The 12,286-nt window shown below is 38.2% G+C and overlaps 3 protein-coding genes across 3 annotated transcripts; 1 reads left to right on the top strand and 2 right to left on the bottom strand.

The window, feature by feature from the left end:
* The first annotated feature begins 1,289 nt into the window (after positions 1-1,289).
* Positions 1,290-4,523, top strand: LOC122071607 (gamma-glutamylcyclotransferase 2-1-like). The gene is made up of 9 exons (XM_042635992.1): positions 1,290-1,446; positions 2,051-2,172; positions 2,312-2,388; positions 2,741-2,797; positions 2,904-2,960; positions 3,060-3,100; positions 3,433-3,504; positions 3,595-3,674; positions 4,021-4,523. The coding sequence occupies exons 2-9, from the start codon at positions 2,064-2,066 to the stop codon at positions 4,185-4,187; spliced, it is 660 nt and encodes a 219-aa protein (XP_042491926.1). The 5' UTR covers positions 1,290-1,446; positions 2,051-2,063; the 3' UTR covers positions 4,188-4,523.
* Positions 4,524-6,665: 2,142 nt separating this feature from the next.
* LOC122071615 (ethylene-responsive transcription factor ERF054-like) lies at positions 6,666-9,429 on the bottom strand. The gene is made up of 3 exons (XM_042636001.1): positions 9,358-9,429; positions 7,030-7,387; positions 6,666-6,946 (listed from the first exon to the last, which is right to left on the bottom strand). Exons 1-3 carry the CDS (start codon positions 9,427-9,429, stop codon positions 6,666-6,668), a joined length of 711 nt encoding a protein of 236 aa, XP_042491935.1.
* A 389-nt stretch (positions 9,430-9,818) lies between these two features.
* On the bottom strand, positions 9,819-11,991 carry LOC122071604 (DExH-box ATP-dependent RNA helicase DExH10-like). The gene is made up of 7 exons (XM_042635991.1): positions 11,835-11,991; positions 11,621-11,713; positions 11,068-11,221; positions 10,829-10,977; positions 10,648-10,743; positions 10,348-10,440; positions 9,819-10,145 (listed from the first exon to the last, which is right to left on the bottom strand). The coding sequence occupies exons 1-7, from the start codon at positions 11,919-11,921 to the stop codon at positions 10,035-10,037; spliced, it is 783 nt and encodes a 260-aa protein (XP_042491925.1). The 5' UTR covers positions 11,922-11,991; the 3' UTR covers positions 9,819-10,034.
* Positions 11,992-12,286: the final 295 nt, after the last annotated feature.

Here is a 12,286-nt window from a genome sequence, read left to right as displayed (position 1 = left end):
TGCGAAGTCACGGAAAGAGTGGCGTTGGTGAAATAGCTGTTTTGATGTTAGGGATTTGCAAGTTTTCAACGTGAGCACAAGTACCAACGCTTTCCGTGTGCTTTCTGTTTTGAGAGTGAGTTCAATTCCCAAAGCAACTGATAAAAAGTGTCCAAATTCAATGTACCTTCAACTTCTACGAAACCAATGTCTCAGCGCTTTCCGTGGCTTTCCGAGTTCCCTCAAAGCGTCCAAATTCAATGTATCTTATTTCAACTTCCTCGAAATCTAATGTTTGAACTGATTTGGAGGTATGCATGCACATCATGGCTATGCTATATATAATATCGCATCACATGTTGAATGATCATATTGACTTATATGGACACAAACCGGAGTCGGATGCGAATTGGTTTTGTGTTGAACCGGATCTAATCGCTCATCAACTTTTTTTTTTCTTTTTAAGTTCAGAAGTTAATAGGTGGTCACTCATCCTATCTATTTGACTGTCAAAATTACCACCCCAAGTCATGAATCTAGGAATCAATATCGTCTTAATAAAAAAGATCGGTTTTTAAGATGAACATATGGCCAAGGGTAAATATATATATATATATATATATAATAAATTTTTAATCCAGGGACAATTCTATCCAATCTAAATTGATTTGGATCAATATCGAATGAGATTGAAATTGTATTTGTCCATAGATTTTGTATTTGTCATTTTTTCTTTTTTCTAATCACTATACCCCAAAAATAGTAATAACAAAGATCTAGTATCCACCAAGTATCAGTATCAGTATTGCTGTCGATCAATACAATCAATTCCTAAAACCGTACAATCGACCAAATGGTGGACAATGTACTTGATATAGATATTTCATTACCAAGAAAAAAATTTTGATATTAGATATTAAAACTTGATGCCTAGAATTTTCAAACATTGCTTTATTTCTTTAACAATCAAAATATTCACATTGAATTATTCATATGATTAAAAATGATGAGCCTTTCATGAAAACAATGGCACAAAATTGGAGCAAAGTATCTCAAATCCCATTCTCCCAACAATCGTTTACATTTCAACAAGAATGTTTCCACTAACCGGGTTTGATGTCAAACCTGGTTAAATAAGTAAATATGACCCGGGCCAATTTTCTTGATTTGGTCAAATCTCACATGACATGCACACATCCATGCATGTATGAATGGGTATTATTATATATGCATCAGATCATAGCATACATAACATGCCCATACGTGGTTTGGTAGTTGGTTTTCAGTTTCTTATCGTCTCCTTTAAATACTCTCCTTCTTCAAAACCTGGCTTGTGGCTTTAAGGAGTTTGAAAGGGCAAACCAGAAAAGAGAGAGAAGGGAGAGAGGAAAAGAAAACCCTCTTTAGATCTTTCTTCTTTCGTTGTCTTTCTCTGGACGAAGCTGCCGAGTCCTGACAATTTCTCAGGTTTCCCAAGATTTCTACCAGCTTCTATTTGAAATTTTTCTTATTTCTTCTATTTGAAATTTTTCTTATTTCTGAGACACATTATGCTGTTCTTCATTTTGAGAGATCTATTTGATTTTATTTTATCTCTTTCAAATCGAATCTATAGTAAATGCTCGGTACCCTAGCTTGATTCACTTAAGTCTCTCCTTTTTTTCTTTTTTTCTTTGGATTTAATTGATACCCATTTGATAATTTCTGGGTTTTCTTTGTTCTGTTTTACTATCGTGTTTTCCAATGGATGGGGAATCTAAACAGAGAAACGGAGTTTCCCTTTAATTTCGATTTTCTGAGCTGCATTGAATTACAGATTAGCATGAGCAGCTACCTAGTGCAAATCATAATATGCCATTAACATTAGATCTTATTTTATGCACATTGTCACTTTTGATAAGGAGTAGATTTTAATAGTTTCTCACTGTTGTTGAATCTGTAAATGGAAGGGAGAAGAAATTAAACAAATATGCTCTCCATTATAACATTTGCTTGATTTCATAATATAGCCCTTAAAAAACCACACTTTCACATGTTTGGGGTCTTTACTGAAACTTCTGCTACTTCTCAGGATAAATCCAATCATGGTTCTATGGGTTTTTGGCTACGGTTCGTTGGTATGGAACCCAGGATTTGAATTTGATGAGAGAATAGTAGGCTTCATCAAGGATCATAAGCGGGTCTTTGATCTTGGTAAGGTTTTTCAAACCAGTAGACAAAGCTTATATATTCCCTATTTGGCTTTCATTGTTGTATTCTGCCCGTTAATGGGTTGAGTAGTTTTGAGGATTAGTTGATGTTTATATGTGCTTCTATTATTCTCCTGTTTCAGCATGCATTGATCACAGGGGTACGCCTGCAAACCCAGCAAGAACTTTGACTCTGGAAGACAGCGAAGGAGCCATTTGTGTAAGTAGAACCTGTTTTTGATGTCTCATTCATATTACTTCTCCATTCAGTCCTTATTGAGCCACAAGCAATAACATTGTTTGCAATGAAAAGAATTCATCGACTGTTTGATGTGCCATTAGCATAGATGGACAATTCGAACTCGAATTTTAGCAGATATGCATTTGAGATATGAGAGATGGTAGTTTGCACTTCATAATTTGCAACATCTCCCCAAAAAAATGATATTGAAAATATATTTTAAGAAATCATTGATTTTAGAGTTAGATAATTGGTATTATTCATTTATTGTTTCTTCAATGGAGATATGAGTATTTTTAGCTCACACTTTGTGTTTGGAATCATCTACCAGTGGGGTGCTGCGTACTGTGTTAGAGGAGGTCCAGAAAGGGAAAAAGTGGCGATGGAAGTACGTACTTTAATGCCAATATGCTAGCAGCTTACTAAATTTAAATTTATCTTTCACTCAAACTGACTTCCATTATAAATTGAACCCTGTTTTCTTTACTTTGTAGTACTTAGAGAGAAGAGAATGTGAATATGATCTGAAGGCTCTTGCAGACTTCTACACGGTGAGGACATGTTTTGGAATCATTTTGGTGCGATATACCTGGAACTGCTAATATGTTTCTTCATTACTTATGCCTTCGTTTGTTTTCATTCTTATTCAGGAGGAAGACACTATAATGCCTATCTTAACAGGCGTGTTGGTGTAAGTACTTATTGTCCACACTTCCGAAAATTCCAAAAAATATCAATTTGAAATATTTGAATATTTTCTTGAACAAATTGCTGACCTAGGGAATAAGGACAGTGAAATATCTTGTTTGGTGTCGAAAAGAATACAATATGTCTAACTCAACATCTGCAATGAAAATTATGCACAGCTTCTTTCAAAAAAATGAAGTGTTGCCTAATACAGGAAGAACTGTCCTTGTTCCCTGGATGCTGACTCATTCCACGGTGGAATCAAGGAAAATTGGGAATAGGAAAAAAAGCATAGATGAATACAATCCCAACCTTTTATCGTTTTTAATTTTGCAGATTCAAATCCACTCCAGACAAAGAATTAAACAAGTATTATTTAGGGCCAGCCCCATTAGAGAACATGGCAAGGTAACAACAATGACATTCCTTTTGTCCTCTCATCTTCTCCCTTTGGATTCTTCCATCTGAATATTCAATCTTCATTCGCTTATGTTGCAGGCAAATTGCAATAGCTGCTGGACCATGTGGGAACAACAGAGAGTACCTTTTCAAATTGGAGAAAGCCTTGTATGATATAGGTAACTTTGACCACCTGCCCCCTTGCTTTCACTAGGAACGATTGACCGGGAAAGAAAGAGCCCATCATCCCTTGCTTTGACTTAGCTACCTTGTGCTTTGACCGCATACGAAGGAGTCCATTGCTTACTTCGACTTTGAATCCCATCCCTCGCTTTCACTCACCCCCATATATCATGTTGAATAGATAGATTAACAAACCATATTGCCTTCTCTATGAAACTTTTCCCATGTCTTTGTATGTAAGAACATAATATCCTACTTGATATTTCCTTCTTTGCTTCTTTCTAGGGAAGTATCCTTTATACTACATTAACAATCTGACATGTTGTGTAAATATATCAACAGGTCATGAAGAGGCCTATGTGATAGAGCTGGCAAATGAAGTGAGGAAGATTGTTGGTCCTATTGTGAGACCAGAGGAGAATTTAGTAGCGACTCACGTGCCCCTCAATTTCCATATCGCACCGATACAGCTTGTTCCCCTTCAAGAACCCATTGCCATGGACTCATAATTACGAAAGGAAGGGAAAAGATGAAATAGAAAGCATCCCCCCAACACATTTGACTGTTGTCTTCCCTGCTTATTCTCTACTTTTATTTAGGCCTGGTATTGCGAAGTTTGCTTTTAACCTCAGCAATAGATCTGTTAGGGCTGCTGACACATTCATTTTCCTACATAACTTTGATTAGCAGTGTGGGGTGGGAGGAAGAAACGGTAGCCACCACCTTTGATGTGGTTTTGGAATTGAGAAGAGACTAACATCAATACTTAAATGGCAATGTATCAGATAAATGTTGGGAATGACAGTTTCAATTTTTGAATGAGAAATCTAGTAGAATTTCTTACCTGCTTCTGTCTCATCCTCAATTTCTTAATCTTCTTTGTTGGATTGAGTTCTTTTTATGGAATTTAGTGGATGTATGTTCTGAGTGAAAAGGAAATTTTCATTTTGATTTATTTTTTCATGATTGTAACACATATTCTTCTTCAGTTCTATGATCAGAGTGACAGTACTTGCTTAAGATGTACTTGTGCATAGAAGATACAGTGACCTCTTGGAGTCCCTAAACCAAGGGAATCCTTAAAGCAAGATTCTTTCCAAATGAAGTTAAACTGAACTGAGATTATTTTGCCATTTGGATTTCTCATTTAGCTATTCTAGTCAATGGAAAGCATTCCAACTGAAAGGAGATTTCCCACCACATAGTAGTTTCTGTCAAGGCCTTTCCCAGTTTTGATGGATATGTTATCCCCATCTAGTCATGGTTAAAATTTCAACTTAAGATGAACTCTTCATGTGCCATTTAATTACATTTAAAAGAAGTCATTTTCTGTTGGCTGGAGATGTTAAGACGGTGTTACCAAGTTCCTAATTTATAAACTGGAACTGGTATCAAATTCCTAACCGTTATGATCAGCTTTTCTTTTGGGATAAAAGCAAACGCTCCACATATGAGGGTAGAGATGTGAACATACTGATTATGGATCAGATTTTATTAGATTTGGATATCTCTGATCGGGTACTGAAACCCCTAAATTGATAGGGATGCGAATCGAATCCAGATTTTAACTATCTTTTACATCTTTGACTTGTGTAATCCAAATTCTCCCCCCTCCCTCTATCCCTCTAAGAAAAAGGGGAAAAAATAAATAAATAAATAAAATCCGTAGTCAGAAACGATTCACTCTCAATCCATATCTTAACTTGTACATATTACATATGATAGGCCCACAATAAGATTGAGAATCTATTCCAAAAATTAAACTGTCAAATGAATTTCTTATTCTTGAAATATTTTAAATTGATGCAATCAAAACAATTTCAATTTTTTTTCCAAAAATCTATTTGTTGACTATTTCAGTGAAATCAATTCAAAATTGAAATTAAAATTGAAATAATACCAAATCAGCCCTAAGTGTGAAATCTGGTTTAAGTGGGATGACTGAGGTGCCTAACACCTTCCTTGATCTACGATCTGACATTAACCCAATTTTTTGGACAATAGTTCGGATGGAATCATGTTTAATGTGGGTTTAAGACCCTAAATTTAGATGGTGTTGTCATTGAGACTAGAACCTTTGTTTGGTATATTATTCTCACAATGGCAACACCACTAGAGACTTATCAAATCTCTTGATCATCCTTGTTATTTGTTTTCTTTATCATGGCTTTGGTATTTTCCTTGCTAAGGATGAACCTCATGTCCTAAGCCAAGATTCATGCATCATGTAGGGATTTAGAACCAAAACGACTAGAAACGACACAAACTAACTATGGATCGAGCTCCTTTGCTACATCATTTCTTGGTAGAGCTTGGCGGAGGCTGACTATGATTCTGACACGTGGCCAACACATATATGGTGGATAATACAAGATGAGAGAAAACGGTCTAAATCTTAGTTTTGAAAACTCGACCGAGCCGGGTTGACCAAAACCGTAAAAAAAACCTAAATCCCTCTGTGTCCTCTCTTCTGCTCGGAGGAAGCAAACCCGCACAAGGTAAGAGATGAGTCTGCAAGTACATAGGGAATGTAATTTGTGTCTGTTTTGCATTGGATTTGTTCATGAGTGGTCTTTGTAAATCGTTAATGTTTTGGATTTGAACCAGTTTTCTGTTCTTAATTCATCTAATATCTTAAAGTTTTATCTTCTGGGATCGAAGCAAATGGGTTGTTAGGGGTGGTGGAAGTAATAAAGAATGCAGGTGATTTGCATTATTTTAACATCACTTTAAAATGGGGGTCTTTGAATGTGAAAGTTTTGGGTAACTGAAAAGAGGAAACTGGGTTTCAAAAACTCTTATTCCTAAGAAATCACGGGCTGTCTTTCTTAAAAACCTGCAACCTGTGAGACTATGAGGGAATTGTCTAACTTAAACTACCAAAAGCAAAAAGAGAGAGAGAGGGGAAGGGGGAGGGGTGTTGGTTTAACTCGCCTAAAGCGTATATGAATCTTGTTGCGGATGTGCGTCAGGTGGACTGGCAGGTGTTAATCACCTTCCTTCCAAAAGAACATGTTCATGGGACAGGAGGAGGAGGAGGAAGAAGAAGAAACAGAGGTGGCCTGCTGATTTGAAATATCAAAGGCGTCGAATTCTTGGGGACGGGAAGATGGTATAGGGAGATTGGGTTGCAGAAGTAGATTATTTGAGCCATCAATATGGTCCCAAACAGGGCTACCTGGACCCCAACCAGCTGGAATAGCACTAAGCCAAGCCTCCTCCATCATTTCCCTCCATGGAAATTCCGGGGACCCAGAAACGCCTTCCCCTGTCACAGAAGCCGCAGGTGTAAGCACAGTTCTTCAGTAATTGCCGTGACCTCACTCAACCCCAATCTGGAAGGAGAATTGCCCTCAAAATTGGGCTTATCCGGATCGTCTTGAGGTGTTGGCAATATCTCCATAGCCTGAGCGTTCAACTTTAGGCCTTCCGGAGGTTTCTGCGGCTGGAACCGGCTGGGTTGGCGATTGTCTAGGCGGGTAGGAGGGGATGAACCAGGAGCTGTTGCAGCTGCTCTCTCTATACTGTCCTTGCCTAGAAAGAGTTCGGGCAAGTTGAGACGAGCATTCTCTCCTCTCAGCCTAAAGGCCTCGCAATCATAGGCCAAGGCGGCGTCGTCGGTGGTGTCATAGGACGCAGCAGAGGAGCTTGTGCGGGTTTGCTTCCTCCGAGCAGAAGAGAGGACACAGAGGAGAGGGGTTAAAATCGTCTGCAATTCCGATCTGGTACAATTCCGTGAAATACCACCTTCCGGGGGGGAGTGAGGGGTTAAAATCGTCTGCAATTCCGATTTGGTACAATTCCTTAAAATACCACCTTCGGGAGGTGACACGTGTATTGATACCAATGCAATGGTCCAGATCTGGTACAACTAATAAAACCTTAAATCAGTGAAGAGTCATTTAAATCAGATCTGGACTTTTGCATTGGTATCAATACACGTGTCATCCACTGAAGGTGGAATTTCACGGAATTGTACCAAATCGGAATTGCAAACGATTTTAAACCCAGAGGAGAGGGTTTGCTTGCTTGCTTTCGTACAACCAGAAGAGGGAAAGAGGGAGAGGAAGAAGAAGAAGAAGAAAAGGTGGAGGATTTAGGGTTTTCCTAGTTTTGGTCGACCCGGCTCGGTCCACTTTTCAAAATCAAAATTTAGACCGTTTCCTCTCATCTTGTATTATCCATCATACACATGGCCAACGCCATGTGTCAAAATCGTAGGCAGCCTCCACCAGGCTCCGCCAAGAAAGGACGCAACAGAGGAGCTCGATCCACTAACTATATAGCTTTGTTTGATTTCCACTCAACAAGATTTTGGCCTAATTTTTTCAATCCCCTGTGTTGGCTCCTATTTCTTTGGAACCGGTTCAGCCCTGTGCTTCATGATTCCCAACATGTGGACAAAGAAAAATATTGTTTTTTCTATACCAAAAAGATATATGGTCCAAATATCATATGAACCATCATAGCATTAACCCAAGATCTGTATTGTGGGATAACTTTGAATGTTTGCTTCTATTACGATTTCTTTTTGGAGCATGACATTGAGGGTTCATAAATTTTGTCGAGCTTAATGAAAAAGATGAGTTTGGCCTTTTTAGGCCCTAGGAATTGACGATTTATACATTCAATGACTTTGGCACGGGATGTTTTCAAAATGACGGGTCCGGTGAATTCTCTACAACGTTAGAAGACTTGTCCACTGCAAATAACCACATTTTTTTCACTCTAGAGTTCGTCAGCAATTGTGGAATGAGTCCCTCTGAGTCTCATTGGAAATCTCATTCACCAGTAATATTGAAAAAAAAAATAAGGATTTTGTTGTTCCCGCCAGGGGAATTACCGTTTTGTCCCTGTTAACACTTTTTTGCCCAAACCTTCTCCAAATTGGTTCTACTATTCCTCTGCCTTCAGAACTATCAAATATGTTTCTAGTTGAATATCAAACCTTATCTACTAGGGATCAGTCAATCCTCTTCGTGATGGCTCTAAGAATACAGTCTTATAGTAGTGAATGGGTTCTATTATGCTTTTTAAATCAACTTTATAAACAGGAAGATAGAAATTTGGGTGGATAATGAAGAGTTATAATGTTATGTCGATGGTTAACTCAGAGAAGTGGGATTTTTTTCTTCTCTTTTATCCATACTACATGTAATTATAATGTGCAAGGACTAAGTACTTTTTTGTTGCTACTACGCTAGCTTGTAGGGCAAGGAAGGTAGGATTAACCAAACTATTGAACCGAATATATCTAACTATATATCGGGATGAGGTTTATTTTGTTCATCTTAAGAGAGCAACCTAGTGCACGAGACTCCGCTACGATACGGTCTGTGAGGGACAAATGTATATAGCTTTAACCCCTGTTTCGCAAGAGGTACAGTCTTCATGTGATACCTAAGGTGTAATATCCAATTAAAAGAAAAACCATGAAAAGCAGGACAAGTGGTTTGTGACAACAAATCCGCATGGTTGGCATCTTGTCCGGTTAAGATTTAAGAGTGGAGTATACTTGGGACCCGGAATATACGGAGCTTAAGTATTTTGAGACAATAAAAATCATATGGTACTTGGTATGAAACTTTAATGGTGTTCTTAGTTCTCACAGAAGGGCAAAGCTTCAGAGACAAGGTTTGGAACAGCTTGCTTCCCATTATGTCGTTTCAACTTATTTACCATAGACCTGATCTTTTCCTCCTCAGTCGGCCCTACTAACATGTCAAGTTTGTCTTCTAGAGCTTTCCACATGTCTAACCAGAGCTTTGAAAATCCATGGCTGTGGGAGAGTACACAGTTGTCGGAATACCCTAGGCGTGTTTTAATGGTACGATGCAAACGTAAAATGGTCCAAAATATCAATTAAAAAAAAAAAAATTAGAGATAGAATCTATCCAATCCAGCCTGATACCGATCTGGATAATCAGTTGAGAGTTGAGACCAATCCCGAGTTTTAAAACGTTGACCCTAGGTGCATGGGACATACATGAGACACATGCCAATACACTGAAGAGTATTTGATTGATTGCCACATAATCAAGACCACGACCTCTCTATCCAACGGTCAGAATAGCCACATCAATTGTTTCAGTAGGAAATGTTCCTCCCATGGGCTTGTAGCAAACAAAAGCTGCCACTGATTAATTTGGAAAACTAAGAATTTTGTATATATTTTCATGTTCCTCAAATTCCATGTACAACAGATACTAACGCTTATAAAATACAGCTTGGCATGGAAACACCAAGAAAAATGGAACAATAACAAGGAAACACATGAGGTCAGTTGTGATGACATGTAACTTATCTCTGGCTCCAACCATGTGCTTGAACCCAATCAGGCAAAGGCATCTCATAAATCACAAATATAACGAATTCGAGAACATAATACCTCGCCGAAGGCTCTCACTGGCAGCAGCAAACTTTTTCTCCAAATCAACCTCTCCCACAGCATGAGCAGCAGCACACAACTGAGAGCACCAAAAACAAGGAAGCACAACAATGCATGACAAAGATTGTTAAAAGTAAGATATTACTCCGAAACAAAACGCAAAATTTTAATATTTACATAGTGCATAAGAACTATGAAACGCCGAACAATAGACCCTCAAGCAGTTAAAGAGTATCCCCCACCCCCCGCGGGTGGGGTGGTATACCTAGATTCCCATTTACCTGGTTCAAAAACTCATCAAGCCTTCTAGAAGCTCGTATGATACTACCCTCAAAGATATCAGTCATTTCTATAACCTCTGCAAAAGTTGCACCCTGAAACGGAAAAAGAAGGAAGAAGCTGAAAATTCCTTAAACCAGCATTATCAGATAACATGACAAGCAAGTTACATAAAGCATGAACCACTTGGAATAGAAGAAACATTAGCTCTTGGATTAACTGAGTTCACAAAGAAGCACGATATTGATCAAAAGAAACCACTTAATTTCTTATCTACCACAAAAGCAAATGATATCACTAACCTTCGACCAACAGTATATCACATCCATCAAGAATGGTCTTACTGTTGAATCCACATACTCATCAACATTTACATCCAATTTGCATTCACGTTGTATCTGCAGCCATATGCAGCAAGATCAAACTGCTTCACAAAAACAATGTGCAAAACTCGAACAACAAATAAAGCAGTACGTTACTCACTTCTGCTATTCTTCTTGCACTGTCCTGGAGTTGCTGTAATGGTTTTGCAAGTTCAGTTCTCAAATGTATTTGTTCGTTTGACTTATCCACAGGAATGAAGCAGCTAGCTAGAGCAGCCACTTGGTGATGATCAAGATCATTAAACGTACCTACCCAACTATTCAATTAGAAATCATATAGGCAACTAGATGACAATATAGCCCACGTAATGAAAAGAAAAAGGTGGATAGCATAATCACCATTGAACATCAGTTCAGTAACAAGGAGTTCATCTCCTGTGTCTATCAAGCAAGCAGCACGCCCCTTTAACTGAACAACACCATCAGCGTCAATATGGCCAAGCTTCTTCAAAACCCGAGAACGGTTCTTGAGCTCATCACGGAATTTTTGAAGCTACAGAACCATCATATGCAATTAAATAACATATAATTGATATGCAGCATGATATAATTTCCACTGAAATTCTCCAAACACCAGCCATATTCTTACATTTTCTACAAAAGAAAAAAATTAAGGAACGGGATGTCTACATGAATAGGAATGAAGGTTCACGACCACCCCAACTCCATTCAATCAGTCCCACCCAGGAGATTACCGGGGCTCAAATCGACCAAGCCACGAAAATATACAAGTTTGCAACATAATGTTCTAGGTATCAAAATTCTTGGATGTATTTTGCATGATGAAGGCAGCATGATATCACTTATTCTCCCCGTCTTAAAAAGAGTGTGCCTCTCCATCTTTCATAAACACGCCAAGATCACTGTATCATACAATGAAAAGATTGAATACCTGGGAGTCCCGCATCTTAGATTTGAGTTGTTGAATTTCATGATTAACCTCTGCTTTCCTTTGGAAACACTTGATCTGTTGCTCATCTTGAGACTGCACAGCAAATATTTCGCCAAATTGAATCAAGCTCATGCAAGTTGTTCTAATTCACAAATATATTCGAAGAGTTTGGATATATAAATGCTCCATATTGATTCCGACCAACATTTCAAACCTTATGCATTGGGTGGGCAAATAACCTCTGTTCCAATTCCTCTATTTTATTGACCAACTCAACAAACTCAGGGTCCTCAATTCCCATATCCTGCCAAATAGTTAAAAAAATTAGAATAGAGCTAAACTTAAAGTCTAAAAGATCTGCAGGTTTAGAGGCAAAGATCTTCGATTAAGCATGGTCATCAAGAGAAGGACATGTTCTTTTCTTTTTACATGATGTCGACCAAAAGAGAGATTTCTGAACAAAGAAAAGTTCCTGAACTAAACTGATACATTATAAATATATCAATCCATTAGCAAGAATCACCATCCATCATGACTTGCCATGCAGCAGACACGGGTAAGTACATTCATAAAGGATGAACATGCATCTCATTGGCAGACGTTCAGTCCCAAAAGGCAGAGGAAGTGCTTCAAAAGCTAGTCTAAATTCACAGAAAATTACAAAAA

This window comes from Macadamia integrifolia, unplaced genomic scaffold (genome assembly GCF_013358625.1).
Source record: "Macadamia integrifolia cultivar HAES 741 unplaced genomic scaffold, SCU_Mint_v3 scaffold_30A, whole genome shotgun sequence".
Classification (NCBI taxonomy): Eukaryota; Viridiplantae; Streptophyta; class Magnoliopsida; order Proteales; family Proteaceae; genus Macadamia; species Macadamia integrifolia.
This window is presented reverse-complemented; position numbering and strand designations above follow the sequence as displayed.

Excerpts from the sequence above, each read along its gene's own strand:
- LOC122071607 (XM_042635992.1), top strand. The coding sequence starts at position 2,064 with ATGGTTCTATGGGTTTTTGGCTACGGTTCGTTGGTATGGAACCCAGGA. Across the intron at positions 3,101-3,432 it reads ATCTTAACAGGCGTGTTGGT|ATTCAAATCCACTCCAGACA; the intron begins GTAAGTACTTAT and ends TTAATTTTGCAG. Across the intron at positions 3,675-4,020 it reads GAAAGCCTTGTATGATATAG|GTCATGAAGAGGCCTATGTG; the intron begins GTAACTTTGACC and ends ATATATCAACAG.
- LOC122071615 (XM_042636001.1), bottom strand. The coding sequence starts at position 9,429 with ATGTGGAAAGCTCTAGAAGACAAACTTGACATGTTAGTAGGGCCGACT. Across the intron at positions 7,388-9,357 it reads AGGAAAAGATCAGGTCTATG|ACGATTTTAACCCCTCTCCT; the intron begins GTAAATAAGTTG and ends TCGGAATTGCAG. Across the intron at positions 6,947-7,029 it reads GGATAAGCCCAATTTTGAGG|GGGAAGGCGTTTCTGGGTCC; the intron begins GCAATTCTCCTT and ends CTTCTGTGACAG.
- LOC122071604 (XM_042635991.1), bottom strand. The coding sequence starts at position 11,921 with ATGGGAATTGAGGACCCTGAGTTTGTTGAGTTGGTCAATAAAATAGAG. Across the intron at positions 11,714-11,834 it reads TTGCCCACCCAATGCATAAG|TCTCAAGATGAGCAACAGAT; the intron begins GTTTGAAATGTT and ends TTTGCTGTGCAG. Across the intron at positions 10,744-10,828 it reads GTGCAAGAAGAATAGCAGAA|ATACAACGTGAATGCAAATT; the intron begins GTGAGTAACGTA and ends ATATGGCTGCAG.